At 43.5% G+C, this 26,209-nt stretch overlaps 3 protein-coding genes across 3 annotated transcripts in view; 2 read left to right on the forward strand and 1 right to left on the reverse strand.

The window, feature by feature from the left end:
• Positions 1-94: 94 nt before the first annotated feature.
• On the reverse strand, positions 95-9,017 carry cdk8 (cyclin dependent kinase 8). Its single transcript, XM_005722649.2, has 13 exons — positions 8,449-9,017; positions 7,043-7,118; positions 6,473-6,583; positions 5,659-5,799; positions 5,156-5,213; positions 4,942-5,073; positions 4,711-4,854; positions 3,948-4,017; positions 3,693-3,765; positions 2,327-2,424; positions 2,041-2,119; positions 1,688-1,846; positions 95-937 (listed from the first exon to the last, which is right to left on the reverse strand). The coding sequence occupies exons 1-13, from the start codon at positions 8,574-8,576 to the stop codon at positions 812-814; spliced, it is 1,395 nt and encodes a 464-aa protein (XP_005722706.1). The 5' UTR covers positions 8,577-9,017; the 3' UTR covers positions 95-811.
• A 1,072-nt stretch (positions 9,018-10,089) lies between these two features.
• On the forward strand, positions 10,090-16,734 carry rnf6 (ring finger protein (C3H2C3 type) 6). Its single transcript, XM_005722650.1, has 4 exons — positions 10,090-10,201; positions 11,235-11,390; positions 11,496-11,660; positions 13,098-16,734. Exons 2-4 carry the CDS (start codon positions 11,249-11,251, stop codon positions 14,942-14,944), a joined length of 2,154 nt encoding a protein of 717 aa, XP_005722707.1. The 5' UTR covers positions 10,090-10,201; positions 11,235-11,248; the 3' UTR covers positions 14,945-16,734.
• Positions 16,735-18,794: 2,060 nt separating this feature from the next.
• The window catches only part of atp8a2 (ATPase phospholipid transporting 8A2), a 48,476-nt gene continuing 41,061 nt past the window's right edge, over positions 18,795-26,209 (forward strand). The window contains exons 1-3 of the mRNA XM_013915193.1: positions 18,795-19,130; positions 21,335-21,442; positions 25,876-26,020. Coding sequence (XP_013770647.1) covers positions 19,088-19,130; positions 21,335-21,442; positions 25,876-26,020 — 296 coding nt within the window. The 5' untranslated portion in view covers positions 18,795-19,087. The remainder of the gene's footprint in view (positions 19,131-21,334; positions 21,443-25,875; positions 26,021-26,209) is intronic.

Below are 26,209 nucleotides of genomic sequence, written 5' to 3' on the forward strand. Positions count from 1 at the left end.
AGCACATGAGCAGTCAGCTATTGCAAGCTGCTTTGCCGCTCTCGCCATGAAAACAGAACCATGAAAACAGATTAAATTAGAAACTACTAAAATCTTTTTTTTTTTTTTTGTCCTCTCTGAACAAAAACCCCTCAAAGCCACAGCTGCGAGTGGCTCCACATCCTCCCAGCATGTTTCACAGCAGCTCAGTAAAGTCCTCAGCTGAGGCCCTCGTAGGGCCGCTTGCACAAAATAAACAGACAGACAGGAGGACAGGAAATCTGTCAACGCTGGCAGTCACATAGCAGCTTTCAGTTTCGTCCGAGCTTCGACAGGAAAAGGGTAAACCGGCCGGGGTAGGCTGTAGGTAAAGGAGACAGGTTAAGAAGAAAGGGGGAGGATATGACGGAACAGATTAACATTTCTTTTAAACCACGCCATCTTCTCTTACATCCGAGATCCGAGTAACAGAAAAAGATTGGATTCAATCAAAATTTCCTTTTTTTTTTTTCCTTTTTATTATTATTATTATTTTTTTTTTAAACCTTCCTCCCACTTTGTGTCTCACCTATCACGTTTTCTCTATAACTGTGTTTCTAATACTGCGGTGTGTTATCTTTATCTGGAACAAAGTGAAGACCATTTCTTTCAGGCCTAACGCACTGCTGTAGAGATGGTGCCCTCTGTGAGGGGAAGTGGGGTGAGGCAGGGTGGGTTTTGTTGCCTTGGACGCCCCCCACATCCCTCGGTACATTCGTTCAGGTGGGCGTGGTGAGGGCTGTGTGTGTACATGTGTCTATTAACGTGTGTATGTGTGTGTGGGAGGGATGTTTCAGTAGCGGTGGGTCTGGTGAGAGTACTGGGGCGGCTGTTGGGAGGTAGAGGAATATCCCATGCTGCTCTGGGGCAGTGATGTGCTTGGTCCAGGGTTCTGGTAGGCAGCATGTGGATTGGAGCGCTACAGGAAGAAAACAACAAAGAAAGCAGTGACATATTCACAAAATCTTCTTTGTGTAATGGTTTAATTTGCATTTAAACTCAATGAACAACATATTCCAGTAAAATGATCACACTTTTAGTGTGGTGACATCTTAAATTCTGCATGCAAGAACAGTTGGATACATGGAAATTTCACTGTCATGTTAAGTAAAGTCACTTTTATTATGCAAAAACACCATCACTCCACGTTTCCAGTCAGATTAGATGGATTTGTGTCTGAGCATGTGTGTCACATCTGAAACACGATGATCCAACATTCACATCCGCCTCATGTTGCAGATCAAAAATGGTATTTGTTGCCATTTCTGGTTATGTGTGCAGCTAAAAAGCCATTTCCACATCATCCAGAAAGTAAAACAATACACATGTCAAGCATGAGAGGGTATTTAACATGTTCAGTTCTGCCACTGCGAAGAATATTAAAAGTATAAATCTTATAGTATATTATATTACCAATACTTACATCTCATGTAACATTCTTTTCAGAGTGGTTGCTATAATATTTTTGACCCTAGCCCACAACATCTTATGCTGTCGAGAGATTTCTAAACTTGTCTAGCCTGTGAATGGAGCGTTTCGTCTACAAAACAAAGCTATGCTATTTCACTGTATATGTATTCTATTAAAGTCGCTCGCTGATTTAATAAACAACAACATAGATGACAATCCAGAAACAGTGACAGTGAATATATGAGAAAGATGGATTTACCTGGTAGTCTGAGGTCATAATGAGGCCACCTGAGGTAGTGGTGGGCGGGACAACTCGCACTTTCTTTAGAGGCGGGCCCTGGGCGTGGCTGTTGTCTGGGTTGCCTGTGTGCCCCGCCCCATTTGTGTGGTTATTTCCCTGTTGCTGCTGCTGGTTTTTCTGAAGGGCACAAAAATATCACTTAAATTACACCCTGGACTGTATGAAGTTTCACTACATGTTACTCAGCTTTATTGTGAATTATCTATATTTCTCATTTTACTTTTCTATATTACACCCATCTATATACCAATCAATTAATGTTTAATGACTTTAGTAATACAGCATGTGGCGTATGGAGATGTAATATTTACTTTGTCTGCCTTGTCCTCTGGCTCCTCCTCTGTCAGAAACTCCCTCTTGGGGTAGGGAATCTGGCAACCTGCAAACACACTAGAGAAAAAAAAGGCAAAGAGGCTTGTCATCTTCAAACATTAATTCCCATGACTCTGAGCTAATTAGCTAAGAGACCCGCTCAAGGCATCCGTAGATCATGTGACATAAGCTAAGGACGAACACAAGACAAAGAAACTATCTTGTGAGTTGAATGTAGTCTGTGTGTGTGTGGGAGTGTGTGGAAGTGTGTTCGGTGTAACTCACTCAGAGGTGGGTAAAGGCTCCTCTAAAAAGTAGGGGTCCTGCATGGCCTGCTCGGATGTGATTCTACGGATGGGGTCCATGGTCAATAGCTTTTGCAGCTGTAACATACAGTGCACCCAGAGTTAGTCTCAAACATGACACAAATAAATTCATACAATGAAAATGCACACTTTGTTTGTTAACTAACCACACTGGGCACTTTGCAAGTCACACCCAATCAAATGCTTGTTAGGGAAAATTTCTAAGTAAGCCAATCACTTGACACAAAGTCAGTGCATTTAGACATACAGTCCTGGTCACATGGATCTGCTGAAGCTCAAACTGAACATCAGATTGAAGAAGAAAGGTGGTTTAAGTGACTCTGGCTGGCTGTTAGTGCCTGGTAGGCTGATTTCAGTGTTTATGAAAATGCTTATCTACTGAAAAACAATCTGTAGAGTTTAGAGAGAAAGTCATATCCCATAACGAGTGAATCTCTGGGGCCAAAAAAAAAAAAAAAAAATGATGGCAGAGTCACTTGTCACCACAAGGTGACCAGTTGAGCACTGCCAAATTTGCAACATGTCACAGCAAGAGAAGACCACACTGAAAGGCACTACAGTGAGTTTTGAACAGTAAATTAAAGCCAGTGAAGACAGGCTTGCCAAAACTGCCCAGTGGAGGTTCGGAAAAACAATTCCTAATCTGATGAGTATATTGATCAATCCAGCATTCCTATCCCCAGCTTCTTTCACACAGGGCTGTGCCTGTATTTCACTGTTCTGTGCAAAAGGTCAGCAACCGAATAAGGGGGCCACATCGTTGTTCCTGTAAGACAGCAGTTGAGACCCGATTCCAATACATCTCCTATGTCCTCCTACTCTGTGACGAGTGTCACATCTGCAGCTGCCGAAGGGTCTCATGATTAAGGGGTAGGGTGGAAATGCCGTGCAAGTTCTTTGCAGCTTGTAATCAGCATCCTTGGTGATTTACACTGTAATCAGACATTATGTCCGTAACTTAGTGGAGGCGCACCTCAGTTTGTTTTAAATGTCACCCCTTTATGATAACAGTGTACAGTCTTCTCAAGGCTACTTTCAGCACAATAACGCATCGTGTCCCAAATCTCATATCATCTCATATTTTCTTGCCTCCAGTCAACAGATATTAATGCAATAAAGCACCTCTGGGAGGGAGAAAATCACATCATTGAGATGCTACCCACAACTGCATGATGCTAACATGTAAATATGTTCCCAGCATCTGAAGAATAAAGGAAGCTCTAAAAGCAAAAGTAACGTCAGGTATAAGCAACAAAATGGCAGATGACTGTAAACTCTTGCAAGTAATCGTCCTACTTCTCCTATACTGACACATTTTAACTTACCAAGTGGAATGCTTTGCTGTCTGGTTTAACTTTATGTTTTTCCATGTACTTTATAAGGCTGCAGTTTGTGTATCTGTGGGAGAAAATTATATTAATGGCATGCCTTCAGTGGATTTATCCTGCATAACAATTATTAAATGAGTAAAAATCACACAAAGCACCCAGAAATGTCTTAACCAGCAGACCTGCTTTGCTCTGATCTTAAAAAAAAAAGAAAAGAAAAAAAAATAGGGCAGTGTTGCTCTGCAGACTCACGTGTTCCTCCTAAAGTCTTTCATCAGCGTGGAGTGTTCTGGCATCTTTTTGATGTCCTCCCAGTCTTTATCTGAGGAAAACACAAGATTACAGCGTGTCACACCCTCTCACGAAGGACATATTATGTAGGTTGTTTTTATTTTAAGCAAAAACGCTCATAATTTCCACACAACGCCCCATTGTTTATACAGTGCATAATCAATCTGCATTCTGGCAAACATAATAAGATCTATTTCCTACAAAACTGACATGAACTTGCTTATCTGGTAAGCATTCACATCCATCATCTCTAACCTTTTCAGCATAACCCCATAAATATACTTGCCAAACATGGCAACGAGACTGTAAGACTTCCCCCCATTTTCTGCAGAATCTAAACAAAGTCCATCAAATACACTGGTGAATTATACAGCAAGAGCAGGAGTGATAGTAGAAGGAAAAAGAGCAGGAGCAGCTTAAGTGAGCTGGAAAAAATAGGCCCAAATGTAGCCCTAGAAGTACAAGTTTCTGTGTTTGTGACTTGGCTTCATCTAACATGTCAGAGGATTGATGTGCAGAGCACTTAGACCACGTTACTGCCTTTAAAAAAAGAGAAGCCTGAAAAAGACCAAGGAATGGAAAAGGCTTTTCTTTCCACACAATTTCTCCACTGAATATGCAACACACTTTGTATAATAGCAGGTTAACCCCATTAATAGAAATACTGTGGAAAATCCGGTAAATCATTTCATGCATGTTTTAAATCAGGTCAATCAAGACTCACCGGCAGGGAAGCCCATGACATTAAAGATGCGGTCCAGCTGGTCATGATGGTAAGGGTTACTGGTCTTGATATCCTCCTGGCGACAGTGGAATATGGGCTCAGACGTCAGCAGCTCCGCAAAAATGCAGCCAATCGCCCAGATGTCTGTAAGCACGCACTAATTTCAGCTCAACTGGTTGCACATGTACACACAAGGAGGACAGAAAGACAGATGGTGCCGCACAATCTCACCGATGGCTTTGGTGTAGTGCCGAGCTCCCAGGAGCAGTTCAGGTGCTCTGTACCAGAAGGTGACCACCACAGGGTCGAGATCGGCTAAAGGCTTCAGCGGTGAATTGAAGAGACGAGCAAACCCCATGTCCGCTGCACAATGGGTATGTGTGTCAATAAACCGACAGATAAACTAAGCAGCAAATAAGTATTAAAAACGAAACGCTATACATACCAATCTTTACTCTACCCCTCTCTGGCCCTTCCCCCATCACTAAAATGTTCGCTGGTTTCTGATGGAGACAAAGACACACAAACACAGATAAAAATGTTTCCACACTCCAGACATCTGACAGGAAAACTTCCCAGTAATTAATTCAGCTTTGTTTGGCCCAGTTTCTGAACTACAGCCCTGCATGTGTAATGCAATCAAAACTCTTTCTTGCTGCCCTCTAGTGGACAAATAACTGCAATTTCCCCAACAGGAGAGAGAAAGTCTACCACATTTCGATCTCACTTACGGCAGAAAACTGACATCCTGTTCCTGTGTTAACAAGTTAGTTACTCACCAAACAACCTAAGAATACTGTTCATTTACATATTCATCTGAACACATACAGACTGACACATGCACTCCACATATTCTCAGCCCAATAGCAATCTTTACGTCTCTCATTAACAGTTTAACCTAATTTTCCCTTGTAGTCAAACACCCTCCTCTCCCCCCAATCCTCTTACAAGATCTCTATGAAGGACCCAGTTAGCGTGAAGGTAATGGATGCCATCCAGAATCTGATAGAGCAGAGACTTCACCATTCCTCTAGGCAACTGAAGCGGCTTCTTGTTGGCCTTAGATGCTCTGTGGAACTTAATAATGTGCTATGGAAAGAAAGGGTAAACAGTGAGCAGGGCTTTGCACGTACAGACTGACTGAAATGCATGTTCTTTTGCTACAGATGATCACAAAAATGTAAGTGTGCTGCAGGCGAGTTGAGAGAGCCTAATGTTTGTGGCATGTGTTTCCACTTCCTTGGGAGGGGAATGCAATTGTTGGAGCTCTGTGGCAGAAAACTGCATCTAACTCAGTTCTGATTCTCTGCCAGCTGTTTCTGTCAACTGTAATGCAGCAGAGGTTTAACTGCTCAACGTGGAATACTTCTTGGTGGATGCGTGTGCTTTAATGAGACTTACCAGTGCATAATTAGCACTATTTCAAGTCTCATTCCTTATTACTGGTTGAAGGCGAATGTGAATGCATTGGCATTAAAAGGACATGCAAAAAATAAAAAACAAATAAACAGCTATCAAATTGCATGCACATTTATGACCTAATTATGAAAAGAGGCCTTTCTTTTACGTCATGTCTTTGTGCTCATAAAGATAGGTGGAAATCTGCAACCCATGCATGCATATGAATATAAACTAATAAAGAAATGCTTAAAACAAACTATTTAAAACCCCCCAACATGCATTACCCCCATAATATGTGTGATAAGTCATGTCATGCAGGTCAAGTGTGTGTATATGTGTGTGTTGTGTGTTTGCATTTTACCCAGAGATCATGTTCAGCATAGTCAAAGAGCAGCCATACTTTACGGTCAGCATGTGACAGGAAAACCTTCTGCAGTGAGATGACATTGGGGTGCTTCAGCTCCCGCAGCAGCTGCAACGTACAAACCCACTCAGAAGGCCAACCACACAATCTCATTACAGACATCATGAATGAAAATGACGTAACGAAAGAGAAACTTTGCGCTTATTTTTGTGACTGTATTGATTACCAGAGATTATACTTAAACAGGGGGGTGGACACGATATCATCTCCTCAACTGAACACTTTCAATCTTTGGCAGTAAGATGCTTTTTTTTGTTTGTTTTTTTAAATGCTTGTGAGGCAATACTTTATATCACTAATTCTGTGTCTACTCTCTATATGCACTGCATTAACATCTGCTTCCTGACTTTTCAATTTTACGATTGCTTGTATTCCACAGTTTTCATTTTCTTGACAAAAACTAGCGTGTGAATGTCATTCAGACGTTACATAAAGTGCCTGGAATGGCACAAAGGTGTTTAATCACAGACCAAACAAAAGGAACAGAGTAAGCCAAGCAGCTCTTACTGCAATCTCTCTGCAGGCTGACATGGAGATGCCAGTGCCTTCAATCTGCTTGAGGGCGTAGTCCTTATCATCCTTCCTACAAACACACACACACAGAAAGGTAGAGCAACATCAACACCAGACCAGTCCAGACTGAGGGCCCCCTGAGAGCCGTTTGCACAGCAACATAAAGGGGGGCACTTGGCAGCTGCCAGTGGGACTCTGAGAAGAGGCCGAGTTGCATTACCTCCAAATTTGTGTAATCAAGCTCACCTCTGAGGGTCAAAACAATAGAGAGGGAAAGGAAACAGGGCCTGTCTGGCAGCTGGCAAGGGACAAACAGAGCACTGGCACTGGCGCTTACTTGAACGAATTGGTTACAACCCCTCCCTCTGCCGGGCCTAAATCATCTCATAAACCCAAGCTTTGTGCCTCCTCAGGCCTCGTCCAAAAGCAGCAGCGCAACTCTGCTAAAAAGTCTAATAAAAAAGCAGGCTCCTAAAGCGAAATACAGACATCTTTAAACACTTTAGGGCTCTTTTGTGTGGTTCCTGCTGCCAGTATGTCCGGACTGTAATAACGGGACTAGTAGCTTAAACCATCTTGAGCTCTCCCCCAGCTCTGGTCCAGACACAGTTAAGGCTGTTACAAGGCTGGCATTAGAAACAGCAGGAAAGTTTTAGGAAGAAAGGTGGGTGGTGCCCTGGCATCCTGAGGGATTAGCACACTAACCACCACATGAGTCTACAGTTTGGGTTCAGCTAGTTCCCTTACTTTACTTCATGCAAAGGCTAAAAGCATAAAAAAACCCCGCAAAAATGTTAAAATTGGGTAAAAAACAAAACAAAACAAAGAAAACAAACAAAAAAAACACTAAAGAGTGCAAAAACTGGGCATAACTAAAGATTCTTTTTTGAATTCACACAAAATCTTGTATAAGTCTCTTTGCAGCCATGTAGCTCATGTATAAGAACGACTTTAAAAAAAAAAAAAGAAGACATCAACAAGTGCTTCCACATGCACCTGCTGTATTACATTTACAACATCACATGGGAGAGGGAATTAAAAAAAACACTTTAGCTTAAATAAAAAAAAAAAAGTACCTAGAGTTAGGCATATAAGTGACAAAACAGATGCATGAAAAGGGAAAGCTCCAATCCCGGTGGTAAACCGTATGTCGGTGTTTTTTGTGCGCGACACAAAGCTCCATCAGCATCCCAACAGTGCGAGCTCAAACTGCTCACACTGCTCTCTTTTGTCTCTACACAAACCCAATGCAACACTCCCACATCTGCAAGTGGCCTTGAAAGGGGGAGGAAGAGGAGAGAGGTAACATTTATTTGGAAGATGAGAAGACAGGCAGGAGGCGGGGGGGTAAGCTGGCTAAGGGTTCACTGGCTAAAAGGCCTTGCTGCTCATCAACTTACCCATCTTTTCTCTTCGCCTTGTATACATGGCCGTAGGTGCCTCTACCCACTTTGCATCCTTCGTACTCAAACAGGTCCTCGACACGCTCTCTTTCGCCGGTCAGCTTCACTTTAAAATCATAGTCCATTTTCACCACCGTCTGGCCTGAATGTATCTGCTCCTTCCTTTTTTTTAAAGCGTCGCTTGGGAGGCAACTAGGCTCCTCCACCGAGCTCGGTTTGGTAATTCAGCTAGTTGCCTTCTCCAGCGTGGCTCTTTCCTTCCTCCAGCCCGGCTTTCACATCGAGTTCTCGTCTTAAAATTAAAGCTAAAGGAGATAGGCGGTGCTCCGAGATAGTCCAGGTGCAAACGGAGCCCCAAATATATTCCTTTATCTTGTTGCTGCGTTTCTCTTCAGCCGGTATCTGCTCCAAAGGGACGCACTTCACTCGGTAACGACGGCGTATTCGCGCACGGCATTGTCGTAAAACGTCGTGAAGACAGCCCTGCAGCAGAGAAAGAGCCTAAGAAAAAATGGGTAGACTGACTACACCACGTGGAAATTCTCAGTCTCACTCAAATATAGCTGAGATATGACTTGATTTCATCATATCGTTTTTATGCTAAGGAGAAGTTAGCTTATTCTTTTCCGTATTGTGGGTTATTACGTGGCTATAAAAGGGCCGTGCAAACAAATATCTGCATATTCTGTCCACCACAAAGAAAGCAGACATGCGTTTGATTTTAATTCAAGAGAATAAGTAAAGTATGGTTTAAATAGCACTATATTACGAAAAGAAAAAGACTGCCCAAACAGATTAATGTTGAATGGGCAAGCACGGGATAAAATAATGAAACAATATACTTTTAAACTCTTTTTATCATCTTCTTTTTGCTGCTCCCTTTAGTGGTCACCACAGTGGATCATCTCCCTCCATCTCACCATATCTCTAGCATCCTCCTCTGTTACACCAACCCTCTGCAAGTCCCCCTTCACTACGTCCATGAACCTCCTCTGTGGTCTTCCTCTTTTCCTCCTCCCTGGCAGCTCCATCTTCAGTACCTTTATTCAATATATCCACTATCCCTGCTCTGCACATGTTCAGCACTCTTGAGGTGTGCCTCTGATATGCTAATTTCTAATCCTGACCCTCCTGGTCCCACTCCCATTGGAAATCTAAGGGAATCAGTTTAAAGTATTTTAAAAGTGGAAAACTGCTATGATTGGTCCAAGAACCTATCAACTCATCACCATACCCTGAGATGTTGGAAGAGCTATTTTAGTTTCTGCAGCCAGCAACCTATATAATTTCCAATAAAGAATGGCAGTTATGACTGAGATACAAGATATGATTAGCTGAATATTTAAAATAATTTAAACGAAGGCAAACAAGAACCCTAATGTGGTATGGAAGCTTGTTCCCACCACTAAAAAAAAGTCAAGATTTCTGGGTTTTAATCTGAAAATTTCATCTTACTAACTCACATTTCTGAGAAAATAACTTTGAAGTTTTAGATAGTATATTTGATAGTATAGTATAGCTGAATAAAAGTATACCAACTTTATAAATGATGCTTTTACACTGACATTCACTGCTGTCACCTAGGTCAGCCAAACCTTGAGCTTAGCTTTGATGTTATGTTAGGTAGGAACTATTATAGCCGGGCATCTTGTTTTTGACCGACGCTGTAGTGCAGCACCGCTGGTCCCATCTTGATTTGAGAGAGCAGAGGGAGCAAAGCGAACCGTCCATATTACAGCTGCCTCGTCAGGTACGAAATTATTTTATATGCCACTGTCAACTCTTATAAAAGTGTGTTAGGGTTAAATGATAGGTTCCGTGTACTCCCACTGCTTGAGAAAATGTTCTGTCATAATAAATTATGATAAGTTAATGAGCCTCGCAGCTCGCTGGTGGGTCGGCTAGCGGAGCTAAGTGATAGTCGCTAACGCTGGTTGTGCTAACGAGCTAGCGCTGAGTTAGCAGCTGAAGCATTGCGCACTTAAATGGCTTTTAAAATATCCACAATTCTAATTGTAATGTTGAGCCAATGTTGTCGTTAATCGCTACTATGTGTCAACATCTTGATTTTGTAATTCTCTAATAGCGCTGACGAGATTCTTTGTCTTTCACTGTTTGCCCTGCGTTTACATGGAGGAAGCCTCCCTTTCGGTTTATCACGGCCCGCCTATGTTCAACACTGATTGGACGCCTGGCGTGTCCGTCTTTGAGATTACGCCGCTGATTGGTGGCTAACCAGGATGACAACGCCAGTTTTGTTGCTTTATTCCGCTGCCTTCAACATGGCCTTCCGTGGATACTGTTGTCACTGCGTTAATGTTAGGTTTCGTGATGACTGCTTCATTGTTACACTACCCCTTAGATTTACCGTGGTAGGGATTTAACTGAGCATGTGCATACATATTAAATTTGATGAATTTTCGGCGCTAGCCTCTAGGCTAAACGTTAGCAAGATTAACGTAGCCATTTCCATTCTTTTGCTGTAAGTGTTTCGACAGAAAATGGATGGCGTTGATTTAACTGTTGCCCTTGGGTAGAAATAGTCACTCAAAGACAACGTTGAGCAAACAGCTCATATTTGCACTGTGTTTTGCGCTGGTCTTATTTATAGCAACTGCTCGCGTTATAACAGTTTGATCTTTGCCTGTCCATAACCGAATCGGATGACCATTAGCTAACACATGACTTGTTCATCTGCAACATATTAGAAAGACAAATATCTACAGAGGGTAAATTTAAGTGACAGATCATCCGTGACTGACTCTTGCTTATTTGTCTGCCAGCACTTTCTACGGTGATGGACCCTCCTGGTGGGGGAGATGAACGGAGGAGGCAGGCAGAGCGTCTTCGAAGGGAGGAGGCGTACTATCACTTCATTAATGAACTGAGTGAAGAAGAGTACCGTCTAATGAGAGATGGCAACCTGCTGGGCACTCCTGGTAAGGAGGGGCACTTGATGCTTTTGCACAGTGTTGTTGGATCTGTACCCACAGTTATTTTTATTGTACAAAAAAACAAAAAGCCCATGAAATTTTGTTTTATAGGGGAGGTGACTGCTGAAGAGCTCCGCCAGCGTCTGGATGGAGCAAAAGAGCGTTTGTCATCCCAGCCTTCTACCGAGCAGCACTCGCAGACTTCTGAGTCTGGAGAGCAGCAGAGCAGCAGCGGTGAGGGAGAAGAGAGAGGTGCTGGAGGGAGACGAGGAGCAGGTAGGAAGGACGACTTCCCTTAATCTTTCCAGATCTGGCTTTCGTGATGTTTTGTTATGTTAAGCCCCAAAGTCACTTTTGAGTTAAATGGCTCTGTGGTATAGTGGTAGAACATTCACCTTACATGCAAAAGATCTGTGGTTTGATTCTGGGGTGAGAAGCAGACCCAGCTGTTCACCATTAGCTGTCGTTTTGGCTGGTTGTGCACCTCGTGACTTTTGTAACCTGGCAGATTGTGCTGCTAGCACTGCAGCAGGGTTTAAGATAAGAGTTTACAATCATGTCAGTTTTCGCTGCAGTTTTAAAGTGTATCAGTAGAGAAGGTCAGAGATTCGCAGATTATTCCCAATATATAGGGAGATGCTGCAGCAGTTTGAAGAGATGGAAAAAAAATTGCTCTGGAGTTTTGTCTACTTCTCTTCCTATATCAGCGCTAATGTGGTATTGTCTGAGTCGCGGCACCTGTCATTCATCAGAATACAGCAGCAGTTACCTGCGCCTGTCCAATGAGAGCAAATAGAAGTGACTATATGACAAGCACTGGTGACGTGTGAAGTCACAAACAAAGGGGTATACCGGGGTCTTTAGGCATCCATCTGCTGTGGTGACCCCTAAAGCTGCGTACACACTGGAAGCAATTCCCAGCAATGTGGCGACTAGAGACCCTAGAAAGTCATCAAAATTCAAGTGAATAAAGACAAAATGACTGCAGGGGAAAGGAAGTAGGTGTCACTCGTGATAAACCTTTGTCAACATTCAGAGGAGTAAATGAACAGACTAGTAATGAGACTAAAGACTACCCATGATTGACATATGACCTGGTAGTAAACTTATTAGGGGGTTACCGAGGGAAGTGGAGCTTAGAATGTCCACAAATGACTGGCCATCAGCTTCAAAGCAATGTCCAGTGAACGAATCATCCATGGCGGTGTCTTCTTATATGTTGTTCCCCGCCTGGATGCACCAATCACGGAGAGGCACCTGCACACTCAGATTTACATATTACACAAAATAACGACAACAGTTGTAACACAGCCAAAAGTTACTTAATTTTTGATTTAAAAAAATGTGACAGGAAAAACACAAAATAATCTTTAAGGACTTGACTTTGGCAGCAATAAAAAGAAAAAGGAAAAAAAAGGATGACAAAAGACAGGCTTCGCAATATGTCCTGTGAAGGTCTTGTATTTATTTTAAACCTTGCCTAAGCTGGTACCAAACAAGACGGCGTGCTTTGTAGAACCGTGTTTGTATTTATGTTTTAGCCTGACAGTAAATGCAGTCTAAGTACTGGTTTTGAATAGTTTAAAATGGCTTTCATATTGTTGCAAGAGAACAAAAGCAAGATTTCTGCTAGAGACCTGTGTAAAGAGAAGTAGATTTAATGATTTTACCTAGTCGTAACCTTTTTTTTTTCTCTTCTACTTCTTCCTACAGGGGGCGCAGAACCCGGAGCAGAAACTTCTAATGGTGACTCATTACTGGAGTGGCTGAATACTTTCAGACGCACTGGTAATGCTACTCGCAGCGGACAGAGTGGCAATCAGACATGGCGTGCTGTCAGCCGGACCAACCCGAACAGTGGAGAATTCCGCTTTAGCCTGGAAATCAACATCAACCATGACCAGCCAGAGCCAGGGGAGCATAATGAGACTGTGGATGCCTCAGACCCACCAGTGACTGCCCCAAATACATCACCCTCAATACGAACTGCTTCCTCCTTTTCAACCTCTCGACCTTCAACCACGCCAAGGCCTGCCCCGTACCCTACCCCCCGCCCAGCCATCAGTAGGCGGGTGCAGACACGGCGTACACGCAGCAGCACTACCACACTTTCTATGAGCCCCCCTGCACTTCCTCCACCAGTGGCGTCCTCAGCTGCTATTCAAAGGAGAGGTGGCACTTTGCACTCTTTAACACCTCCTCCCAACGTTCCAAACCCTCCTCCTGATCAAACTATACCTGTACAACAGCAAGCCTTGAATGTAGAAGGAGAGCAGGGGCGTAATGATGCGCCTGCTTCTATAGACTGCCCCCGGGTGTCATCCCAGTCTGCGACACAGGCTCCAGCAGCGGGACACGAATCCCGTGGCAGTAGGACTCGATCGCATGGTCGCACACGCAGAGCTGCATATGGAAGTGGGCTTTCATCGCGCGTGTCAAGGCGAAGTCGTTCCCCTTTACACAGAGTTAGTGTTGCTAGTACCACTCTGCCATCCAGTAGTGATTCCAGCAGCTCATCCATTAATACTGTTGAATCAGGCAGTGGCACAGCCTCTGTGTCAATGGAGACTGGAGAGGCTGTGTCAGAACCCGTTGTTCCAACGGAGCCAGCTGTAGAGATGGTTGAACGTGAAAGTGAATCACAAGTAATAGGAGCAGGAAGTTCAGCAGTGCGAAGACATCCGACCATCATGTTGGACCTGCAGGTGAGAAGGATTCGACCTGGTGAAAACCGCGATAGAGACAGCATCGCCAGCAGAACACGATCTCGTGCTCGCGTTGCTGAAAATACAGTGACATTTGAAAGCGACAGTGGTGGATTTCGACGCACCATTTCTCGCTCTGAGCGAGCTGGGATTCGCACCTACGTCAGCACTATTCGGATTCCTCTGAGGCGTATCAGTGAGACAGGCCTGGGTGAACCCAACTCCACTGCCCTACGTTCAATCTTGCGCCAGATCATGACTGGATTTGGAGAGCTTAGCTCCCTAATGGAGACAGAGGCCGATTCCGAAACTGTTGCACCTAACCATTCAGATCCTAATGGTACAAACGGTAACAACAGCCCAGGCAGTCGCGTGAATACAAATGAGAGTGCACCTGGCCAGGTTAGTACAGGTGGGGTAGTTCACGAGAGGGTGGGGCTGGTGAGAAGTGATGAGGACCAGAATGGGCAGGCTAGGCTCGGAGGAGTAGTGAGCACCACAGATGGACGGCCTACCAGCAGGGACACCAACAACCTAGTAGAGAACGGTACTCTACCCATCTTGCGGCTGGCACATTTCTTCCTGCTCAATGACGAAGAGGATGATGAACATCCGAGGGGCCTGACCAAAGAGCAGATTGACAATCTATCAACGCGTACGTATGGTCAGGCCAGCCTGGAGGGGGAGATTGGTCGAGCCTGCAGCGTCTGCATAAACGAGTATGTCCAAGGCAACAAGCTGCGCCGCCTGCCCTGCTCTCACGAATTCCATGTCCACTGCATCGACCGCTGGCTCTCTGAAAATAACACCTGCCCCATCTGCAGGCAGCCTATACTTTCAGTGCATCATGACTGACCTATTATCTCACAAACACAACTATCCCGCTCCTGGCTCCCTGAACTGAGCAGATCCAAGTGGGCTTTGCATGTACATAGCGCTTTCATGGTTTAATTTCTTTGATTGCTCATTGTGTTGAAGAAGGTTGAACCAAAAGTGTGGAATAAGAAACTATAAATGCAGAGAATAAACAAAACTTTATTTTTTTAGACCTTTGGTTTTCAACAACTCATTATTTTCTTTTCTTCTTCCTGTGACCTAGTTCGCTTGACTCTGCGATGACGCTTCAGAAACTTGTCTATAGAAGGCATTGATGCTTATTAAGGAGCTCCTGTAGCTGCTGCTGAATAGTCTCACTTTAAATCTTTGATGTCTGACACGCGGCAACGTCTCTGTCACGGCTGGACTATACAAATCACTTCTAGGCTCGATTTCTCTTCCAGTATAGGATGTAAATAACTCACCACTGCTTATATTTAAGGGTTTTGAAGAAAGCTGCTCTTCACATGCGATTTATTCAGAATGGAAGCAGGAAGCTTAGCTTATTTTAGCTTCATTTTTCAACATCCATTTTAAAGTGTCCCATTACAATTGGTTAAGAATTGTTTGATTTGTCGGGTATAAATGAGGAATGTCTTTAATTTTGAAACTATACTCTGTCCATCTAGTAGTATTTGTTTAAGCCCTTAAGTCCCATATAGACACAACATAGTAGTCATCCATTAAAGTAACCTGCTAAAAACAGCCACTTTGAAATCATCAACATTAGCCATATGAGCAGCACAGTTTCAATGAAATGCAAAATGTGATAATCAGGAATTCAGACTTGTCAGTATGAGTTGTGCAATGCAGAGGGGAAAAAACAGTATTGTTTGTTTTGCTGTTCATTGTTGTTTACATTGTAACGCCTGAATATCATCTCCACTTAAAGTCTTGTTAAGAAATTGATGTTTGTTCTTGGTTCCTGTTTTTAGGTCCACACCTGACAGGACCTTTGTCACGAGGTTGCGTAGTTAGCCTCTCACATGGAATTAAAAACAAAAAGAAAGAAATTGATTTTCAGTTTTTGCGGTTCTCTGGCTAACTCATAAGTCTTTATTCATGAGACTGGTGCAGGAAAAATGTTTTTTCGATAATGAACTTGTCCAGAAATGTTCTGCTAATGAGAGCCTGTTTACTCATTTTTTTGCCCCCCTGATTGGGTCTGTGCAATGATAGCTATCTGTTAAAGTTTCATTGCAAGTGCACACGTGTGAATAAGGCCGTGCTAGTAATATATTTCTCTTTGCTCTTTGTTTGTTTTTACATAACATGGACAAATGTTGCATTTGTAGTGTAAAACAGGTGGGATATTTAGCTGAGCCACCCAGTCAGCATTTTCCCCACCAGTGTCACTTTGTACATCGGTGATTGCACAAGAGCTACTCTGCCTGTGCAGTTAACACATCACTAACAAAGCTGCAGGATTTGTGCAGTTTAGTCTGTAAGTGTGTGTGTGCGTGTGTGTGTGTGTGATAATTATGTGCGTGTGAGGGGGGGGGGAGGTCCGGTGTACCAATCAAACCTGGTTCTCAGAAGGCTTCTCTCTGGTGCATGTTCACCTTAGATAAAATTGTGGGCAGTTCAGGAGTAACTATTTATTCTGTTTGTATTTAATAAGATGGAAATCGACCTCTGAAATATGAAATGTTACAATGTGATGAGAGTAAATGAAATGGTTATGATGAACATGTTACTATGTAATAAAATGAAGACGGTTTTCTTCTCTGCTCCTTAACAGTGTAATAAAATGCCGCTTTGTTATGCTGGAATTTCTACTGTATGGATGTATATGGTTGAAACTGTCTGCGCAGTGATTACGGCCAGGGCATCATCCCATGCCACTCTTTAGAGGATATAATAGATTAATCATCACACTTTAAATCAAACAACCACCACCAAAAGAATTCACTTTAATTTTATTATGGTGATCTTACAAGTGTAATGAGGAGAGTAACTTTAAAAAAAAAAAAAACCACACACACAGAAAAAGAACAGTTATTGAAATAATCTGTGTTAAGATATGAAAAACAAAGTTTGGACACTGTTAGTTCTCAGTTTTCAAAGCTAATTCATTAAAATGTACTATGAACACACACCTATCTATACGAGATCATTTGCATAATTATTAAACTAATATACAATAAGCTCAAACGTCCCAATGTTTTTATACTGAAAAATCAAGCAAAAGTATCAAATTTCACTCACACTCAGCGAAACTGATCATGAGCTACATCGATGTAAACCATATATTTGATTGGCACTTTGGGCAAGTTTTCAACTTGTAGCAATTTTTACATTTATATTTCATTGTATTTATTTTTCTATTAGGTACCTACTTCTCTTCTCCGTGTTTTCATTTTGTTTTATAGACCTGTTTACCTGGTTGCCTTAGCGACAGAAAGCGAAATAGAGATTACACGCGCTTAATTATGCGCGTCTTTGGCGTGCGCACCAGCGTGCCATGGATACGCAGAGACTCTGTCTCAGTGACGTGCGCTTCTTCCAGGTTCCCAAGCAGGCCAGAACGACCCTCGGTCCTCCGGGAAACGTGGCAGATGTAAACAGCAGCACTGGCTACCAATAATCGGATCTATTTTTAAAGACCTTGTTAAATCTAAACTTCCACTCAGCACTTTTAATTTACCTAAGCGATAAAAGCATAAACAATTATATAATAATATATAAACTTTTTAAAAAGTACTTTGAAAACAAAGTTGCTGAGAATTTCTAATAACAAGGGAAATCTTCTAAAAGACTTAGCTGTTTGTTCAGTAAAATGTTTCTGGCTGTATCTTTATGTATTTATCTCACACTGAGCCTCTAGAGACCGGGAGCGCTTACGCGTCTTATCCTCATCCCATGTGCGCTCCCGTGGCTTGTCTGAAGCAGTGTCATAAAGCAAAACCGAATACGAGCAAAAATGTCTCGCCTTTCCTTAAAAATATGAGCCTATTAAGCGTTCACTAAAACCATTTCCAAGTAAAATAAAATAAGATTTAAAAAAAGAAAAGAAAATATATTGTGAAAAAGTGGCTGTTTTCACAATATAACAAACATTTACAGTATAGATATACTGTATATAAATATATATATATATGTTATAATATATAAGATATATATTTTTCATTTATTTATTTTATGCACCTTTTATACTTTATATTTTAGACACAGAAAGGCAGCCAAATGATAGTTGGCTTTTAATATAGAATATAGTGAAAAAAAGATTTAAAATAATTTCAAGTGTTTTGTGTGTGTATATAAAAGGAAGACTTTTATTTTATCCTTGTGACAATAAAGCTTTGAAACTTGAAACTACATTTTGCTATTAGCAGGTTATGTAGCGTGACAGTTATTAGTGTTTGTACTGTTTGTTTTTTTCACTTAAAAAAACCCCAATTAATTTATTTTCTATCCTCTTAAAGCCCGAGGAATAAAACAATTGCCAGAAAATTATATATATAGTTTTTGAAAATGGAGGATTTATTGAACCATCTGATTAAATTAAAAAAATAAAAAGAAATATTAATTTCTAATATATTTATTTTTATTTTTCATTTTATTGCTCAAAAACTTGTATAATTTATTTCGGTTTTTCATTAGGGAAAAATCACACGGATGACGTCTCAAAAAAAGGTGGCGGAAATACGATACAGTCGTCTTTACAGAATCCGAATCAAATAGAGTTATAGGGTTAAATAACCCGTTTTTCTCCTATACTGGACTTTGTAGGTTTAAATATGCTTCATAAATAAAACTGAGTGCACCGAAAGCAGAGGCAGGTCACCTTTTAACCGCAAACTTAAGCGTTAATTGACCGGCCGATGTCATGAATCCAGTTTATTATCGTCTAACGTAATTTTATTTTGAAAACACTGACCGGAAGCAACTATTGTATCTAGTCTGACGCGACGCTGGAGCAGGCTGCCCTCTACACCACATCTCCGCGGTTTGACCGAGAAATAATGATCGCTGAGAAGCAGCAGCAGCAGCATCGGCGGCAGCGGCGACCGCAGCCCGAGCCCATGCAGAGCGTTGCTCCCCTGCTCCCCTCTCCGTGAGCATGACACCGCTCTGGCCTCCTCGTTCTAGCCGCACCGACTCTCGTTCACCGCTCGCAAGATGTATTTCAACCGGAGAGCCAAGAAGATCCACAGCGAGGGAGGTAAGCAGCACGAAGAAACGTGTTATTTAATCTTTGCACGACCCGGGTTCCGCCCGCCGCTCTCTGCTGTCACACATCACTGTGAAGTGAATCCCACTAACGGGCCTGTCCTTTTTTCTGCATACAGCGGCCTGTGTAGAAAATCGTGCGCTTTTGATATGTGCTTGGCATAATAACGGGGAACCGTTTTATTCGGGACTGCGGCATCCACACGGAGGGACATGCCGGTGTTTATCCTCCAGTCTCGCTCATTTCTTGGCACCGGAGGGGAATGCAAAGGGCAAGCAGACTGCAGGTGCCTGCTTCAGGTCTCATTTAGAATAGCCTGGCATCATTATGGAGGAGCCAAGTGAAGGAATTTCTGATGACCTCAATAGTATTTATCTTCCACGGGTTAAATGTGTGACCTTATCAATAAATATTGACTGCCTTGTGTAAATCTGACCTATGGCCTTGTTATGGTGTTATATAATTATGCTGTAACCGTTTTGTGTTCCTCCTGTGCTGCATCATAGTGTCCGCGATTGACTCTTAGAAAAAAAGACAATGTATTAACCTACTTTTGCTGTGATTGAAAGCGAAATATTAGCAATATAAGGTGACAAATTTACCCCCAGGCCTGCAGATCGGTCCAAGAACAGCCTATTACCTCGCCGACTTAAATGCCACGTGACTCTCTAAAGCGCTCTCCTTATCTCACCTTTATCTCAACCTTAAGGGCATCCACATCCACAACGTGTTCAGTTTTAAAGTGCTTCACACCCTTATGTTGAATAAAGGGATGTTTCAGTCTGTTGCTCACGCGTGAATCTGCCTCATGCAACAGGATGCATTGAACCCCCGTTCATGCAAGAACCTGCACTGTCTCAGTTTTTAGCAGGAAAATGTCCTCATCAGCTAACAAGCTGGCCAGAAGGTGAGGATGCTGAAACAACCTGCTGCATCAGATGATTTCACACATGGCAAGCAGACGCTGGATTGGATTGTCCTGGAAAAGAAGAGCACGTGTTCGCCTCATCCAGTGGCTTTTAATAGTGACCGGCACATATTGTCAGGCTGCTCTGCTGTTGTGTGTGTGTGTGTGTGTGTGTGTGTGTATCTGTGTGTGAGTGTGGCTGCATGCCTCTTGCAGCTTCCAGAAATAGAAACCAGGGTAAATTGTGAGCGCCAACTGGGCCATACTATCTTCAGGCCAGAAGTTCCACATATTTATTTGTTGTTAAAAAAAATGCATTTCCACTTTTTACAAGCAGAAGGTCAAATGGTTAAGAAAGTGACATTGTTCCTGTTTTGTAGATCCCTCCCACCCACTTATTATTTGCATATATAAATATGTTTTAAACTGAATATCAGGTGGTCTCATGATGAATTTGTTACCTTATTTACACTGTGATTTTCAGATATAATCCTGCAGCTTTTTTTGGTTTCGTGGGGTCTAAAAGTTGCTTTAAAGCTTTTATACTTTAAGCACAGGATGGTAGTCTAGTCAACGTCTGCATGTTTCCGCCTGGGTTCCTCACGGTGCTTTTACTGTAATCTCTTGAAGCCTGACCGCTTGATTCTTTGCTCCAATTAGCGAGCTGCCACATGCCTGGCAATGACGTCTGCAGCTGCCAGTCTGTCACATTTATTTACACACATTTGCAAAGAGAGTTATAGTTTTAACTGTTTGTGTTTAAGAGGAGCCTTAGAAATATAAGGCATGTGTGTAGTAGTGAGTGCTGAGTAAAAGCATTCTGCTCCATTTGAATATCAGTGTAAGGCCACATTTTCTACTAGTGTTGATGTGCTTTCTTAATGTGAGTCATGCAGCTCAGCCAACTGTCAACAATACATCTGTTTAGGGAAGATAATGACTGGTTGTCATGGCTGCCAAGCTACCTAAGATACCATTTAGGAGATAACAGGGAGGCCCAGTAAGCTGCTGAAACAAGGCATTTACATGAAGTAGCCAGGAGGAGGCACTCCTGGGCAAGCTATGAGGGGTTTGGTCAAAGTGATTTCTGAGCAGCTGTTCAGGCTTGCATCCATCATATGCTGGCATGAGTCTCATCTCAGCTCACACACAAACAAATCATCTGGGTAGTCACTGACACGTGGATGTGCTGTGTGAGGTACAGTCTGTGTGTACTGACTTGTTGTCTTGTTTGTGTGTGTGTGTGCTGTCCTCTCTCGCCGTGGCCTCTCTCTCTTGGCGTCCACAGAGCAGTTAGTGTTGACCACCATTAGGCAGGAGTCTCCTGAGCTGCAGGACCCAGGCCAGGGCGCCGGTGCTACCATGCGTGCCCGCCTCGCAGACAGGTTTGACAAAAGTGAGTTTGCTCGAATTAGACTGGATGATGCCCCCATCTGTGTCCGGAGTCCCAAGGTGCATGTACCAACAGCTAGGGGCAGGCGTGTCTCAACCCCCGGCCCTCAAGAGCTACAACATTGAGTTACTCACATTAGGATCTCAGGGTCTTTGCAGAAAAGGTTATGACACGTTATCACTGTTGTGGACTGATCATCTGTAGCTCCTTGGGGCCTGGAGTGCGATGAATGCTGAACAGGACCCTCTCACTGCATGTGCTTGTAGATATTGGTGGCATACCTGTAGCAGTTCATGCTGGTGAAGACAAAGCTATATGGGGTTTTTATTAAGCAAGTGCATCTGCATGCTGTAGAACTCAGCACATGCACGCATAGATATGGCATGCCTGAACAGCATGTACAAGAACACTGCTGCATGCATGTAGGTACGACTCTGGGTATAGAGAGGGGCATGGGAGTAGCTGCATGTCGATGGGTCTTTTTTTATGTTTTATGGCTTTAAAAGATTTACTTTCACCTGTTTGTGTGTGTGTGTCCATAATGCAGTGTCAGTGTGTGTGTGTGCATACATTAGTTTAAGGTGTATGAGCGTGTTGCAATCGCACCTGTGGGATTATTAGGTTATGGATGAGCAGCAGGTGAAGTTGCAGAGCAGACACAGAGGGGATTATCACGCTTGCTCACTTGGGCCGTAAGAGGCTTGCCCGCCTTACTTCCTACTCTGTCAGAGCGGCCAATGGACCCACTGGGAATGATAGACGCCAGGTCTCCCGAGACCTGCAGATAGGGCGTGCAGGTCACCTAAGAGAGCAACGACAGCCATGGGACGCAGGGGTCGCCAAGGCAGACGGCGCTCTGTCGGTAATGCTTTCCTGACAACACACAGCCATTTTATTCTTGACTGGATTCAATGCATGTAGGCAAAGATGTGGGGTTTTTTGGGTGTTTCTTTTTTCTGAACTTCATTTAACGTTAAATGGGGAGGGGGGAGTTGGTGTTTAGCTCAAGAACACTTTGACAGGCCTTCTTGTTGTAGAGGATGACAAATGGAGGTTTTGCTGTTAAGGGATGAGCTAAGACACTTTCCTGCCATTCTTTGAGGCAGGGATACCAAACACAGAAATAGAGTACTTTCATTTGCATTGTACATTCAGATAGTTGTTCAGATAATGAAAACATAGAATGAGCCAGAGGATCTGTCCCAAGTGTGGCTTGTTTGGAGTGGAAGTTCTTCACCAACTGAGGATAATTGTATTCTGCTATAACTGCTGTTAATTAGTAGCTATTATCTTTTTGGCTAATTTCATTTCTGAGCTGAGAATTGTGTCTGCACCAGGCATGATTGGATTAGATGCCCAAGCATCTCTGAAGCTACATTCGTGCCATTTCAAACTCTATTCTGACAGGCAGTGAGGGACACCGCTTGACAGTGGAAAGCTGTGGGCGCAGCACCGGGGCGGAGTGTCTGGTGAAATATGCTCTGCCATACTGGAAAATGTTGATGAATTATGCAGCTCCCATCTATGCATTATTTATAGCCTGGCCAGCTTTTTAAACTGTGAAATTTTGGCACGAGGCCAGATCAGATTGGATTCAACACAAACCCACAACAAATTAACACCGTGTATTAAGATATTATGAAGCTTATGATAAGTAATATGCTTTGTTTTCCCATCTGAGGCCCTTCGCAAACGCTGAAACATCACATTTTGCCTGCTAGCTGTGCTAAATGTGTTTGGCTTAATCGCCTTCTCATGACACATGTATTCTCAGCAGAAAGGTGCGTAAAAGATTATCAAGCATCGTTGCATAATGGATGGACGTTTTCCTCGGAGCATATGATTGCTCTGAGGAAAGGAGACGTGTTTTTGTTTAAGACTCACCAACAGAATGGGTGGCTGGTAGCATCCTGCAAGCAGAGTAAGAGATCAGCGTGTTAATTGAATTGGGATCAGTCTAGTCTTACTTGTTGTGGCTGCAGGTCATCAGACCTGCGCTACCTGTGTGTCTGTCTTGGGCGCTTCACGTGTAATTGACCTGGCTGCTCTCTGAATGGGGTTTGCTGCTGAGTCATCGCTGGCCTGTTCGGTAATGAGTTACGGAGGTGGTGGCATTTCTGCTCCATCAGAGATGAGTTACTGAGGCATTAATCTCCTCAGAAATGAATTATAGCTCGAGTGGGTTGATGAAAAAGCCATTATTGATCTCCTTGGAAAGGTGTCTACAGGGGTTTTAAAAAGTGAAGTGGAAGGATGAAGTTTGTTCAATAAAAATGTCTGCCCATGTAGAAATGACCAAAAAAAGGCTGAAAACATCAGAGGTGCTCGATGGCATTATAGTTGGCATGCATTGCCGTTTATTACCTTCACCTTTGAATGTTCCTTGATCACTTCCTCGCAGCTCTTTACTATCTCAGTTGACTTTGTTGCAGTTTGCACTGTGGAGAGCTGAGCTGTGATTGGGTCTTAAATCTCCGTGTGGTCCAGAGGTAATAGCTAATGGAGATATAGAGATAAGAGGCTGTTCATTTTCTGTGGGCTTGGTTAGACTTTGACCCTTCCTCTGTGTCATGTGCGGACACGTCGCGGGCTTGTGTGGAGCGGTTGGAGTGCGCAAACTCTTGAAATGTCGAGCAGTTTTGAGGTAAAAAGCAGAAAACACGAAAAACTCACAAATATAATACCACGGAAATACGTTGGGTTCACATAACTCCCTGGTAAACTATTAAATAGGTGTAGCCGTTTCCTGTAAGCACACGTAACCTTGTCTCTTTCAGTGGAAAAAGTCTGATGGGCCAGCAGATTTGATCACGTAAGCCTGGCTCGCTTACTTCTGGGTAATTTTACAGTTTATTGGCTACTTTAGAGCCGCAAGCTTGAGTGGAATATAATAGTATTAAACTGTTTGGTTATTGATGAGGGGAGAAGATGACTCGTCTATTGTTGGAGTTCGGTAGTGCTGCAGAAATAGAGTTTCAGGACTGTGGAAATTCAATCTTGCAATTAGCCTGCTGTTGTTTTCACTTACAGATTCACTGACAGAGAGTACACAGATCCCAACAAACTCAGAGCATTGTGATGCATATGATTTCATTATGCGTTATATTTGCAACAGCTTTTAGGGAATAGTATAACAATGACACAGCTCGTACATTTGGCCTATTATACATTGCAATTTTGGGCATGCAGAAACACAAACGACTATATAATCTATACAACCTGCAAGAAGTGACTGTTGCTGCTGTTGCAGAGGCATCACAGTGGAGGGAAGCAACACGAAGTGATCTGATGGATAGCTCCAGCTTCACGGATGTTATTTGACCCATCTGGTAAAGTGCCACTAGACCTTAAGGCGATATCAGGCTTCTGGCCCTTTAAAGACGAAACCCCGGCTTTGCCCCTCCGCAGCACTGAAGGAGCTCCATATGGCTTCCTCTCCTTGTCTGAGCTGGTAACAGCGAGCGGCTCGATACCACACCAGAGGGAGGAGATCGTCCAAAAAAAGAGACGGATAAAGGCTTCAAGAGGCGGCAGGTGGCCAGATGACACGGCGGCGGAGCTTCTCGGGCCAGTATCTTTCAGCACCGGGGCTGGGAGTTTCCTGCTCAGCAGAGCCGAAGGAGGGCAGAGGGAGGACGGGCGTGCTGCTGCATCTGTCCTCGCCCAGGTTCGCCGTTGTTCCAGCTGAGTAAACTGTGGCGTCCCGACCTGTTTGGGTGTCCGTCACTCCCCTAACGGCTCCACAGAACCGCACTTGCTCCGCGTTAATGCGCACGCTTGATGATGAAAAACTGCCCGGCTCCCGGAGCTCATGCGGGGGTGAATGAGCGGAGATCACGACGCTTTAAAATGGTTGGAGACGACAAAGCCGGGAGGGCGGGCGGGGAAGCAGCGAGTCTGCAGGAGGAAAAGCGTGGTGCATCCTACTCTGCCACTTTCCCCCCCCTTTTTTTTTTTTTTTTGATAATTTGTTCTTAATGATGGTCGCGATGCGCGAGGAGGTTTCTCAGTTTTACATTTGAGCAAGTTGAAGTACTGATTTAAAAAAAACAACAATAACAAAAACCAAACCGACCCGGTGTGTTTGTTCGCCATTGTGCATCCCTCAGCACATCCATTATACGCGGGGGGTCCCGTGGGCGTCGGGAAACGCGCGTGTGTGCATTGACGGTACCTGAAAGACAAGAGGGGGGGTGTTTATAACGGGAAACGTCATTGAATCAACCCCGCCGGCTTCAGCATACATCAGCATACAGTAGCCTCTAGTACTAATTAGTCGCCCTCGCTTTTGAACCTAAACCACGTCTCCAGTCTCTGTCTCTCTCGCGCTCTCTCTCCCCTTCCCTCCCTATCTCTTTCTCTCTCTCTCTCTCTGCCTCTCATTCTCTCTCGCACTCACTCAGCCTCGCCTCTCTCCCATCAATCCAACGGTGCAGGACCTGCTTGCTCGTCCGCCGGTTACCGCAAGGCAGATGATGAGATGTCCGGGACCACTTCCCATGCGGATCCCGTAGACGCCTCGGCGCGGACGGTGCTTCTCAACCGGCCTCAGAATACCAAGTTCTGCGACAACCATGTCAGGTAGGCGTCACCCCCGAGCTTTTAACTTTTGCTACAAAGCATGCCTTGCGTGCCCTGTGGTTTTACGCACTGCTTTTTTAGGAATAGAGGACTGTGCTTCCTGACTAGCTGTCAGCAGAGAGAGAGAGAGAGGCGGGAGGATTTTACCCAAAATAATTGAAAACTTTTTTTTGTTGCTGTAAAAAAAAA

The sequence above is a fragment of the Pundamilia nyererei genome, unplaced genomic scaffold (genome assembly GCF_000239375.1).
Source record: "Pundamilia nyererei isolate P.nyererei 1_Seehausen unplaced genomic scaffold, PunNye1.0 scaffold00007, whole genome shotgun sequence".
Taxonomy (NCBI): domain Eukaryota; kingdom Metazoa; phylum Chordata; class Actinopteri; order Cichliformes; family Cichlidae; genus Pundamilia; species Pundamilia nyererei.

Excerpts from the sequence above, each read along its gene's own strand:
- cdk8 (XM_005722649.2), bottom strand. The coding sequence starts at position 8,576 with ATGGACTATGATTTTAAAGTGAAGCTGACCGGCGAAAGAGAGCGTGTC. Across the intron at positions 7,119-8,448 it reads AAGGCGAAGAGAAAAGATGG|GAAGGATGATAAGGACTACG; the intron begins GTAAGTTGATGA and ends GTGTGTTTGTAG. Across the intron at positions 5,800-6,472 it reads ATGCTGAACATGATCTCTGG|CACATTATTAAGTTCCACAG; the intron begins GTAAAATGCAAA and ends TTCTTTCCATAG.
- rnf6 (XM_005722650.1), top strand. The coding sequence starts at position 11,249 with ATGGACCCTCCTGGTGGGGGAGATGAACGGAGGAGGCAGGCAGAGCGT. Across the intron at positions 11,391-11,495 it reads CAACCTGCTGGGCACTCCTG|GGGAGGTGACTGCTGAAGAG; the intron begins GTAAGGAGGGGC and ends TTTGTTTTATAG. Across the intron at positions 11,661-13,097 it reads TGGAGGGAGACGAGGAGCAG|GGGGCGCAGAACCCGGAGCA; the intron begins GTAGGAAGGACG and ends TTCTTCCTACAG.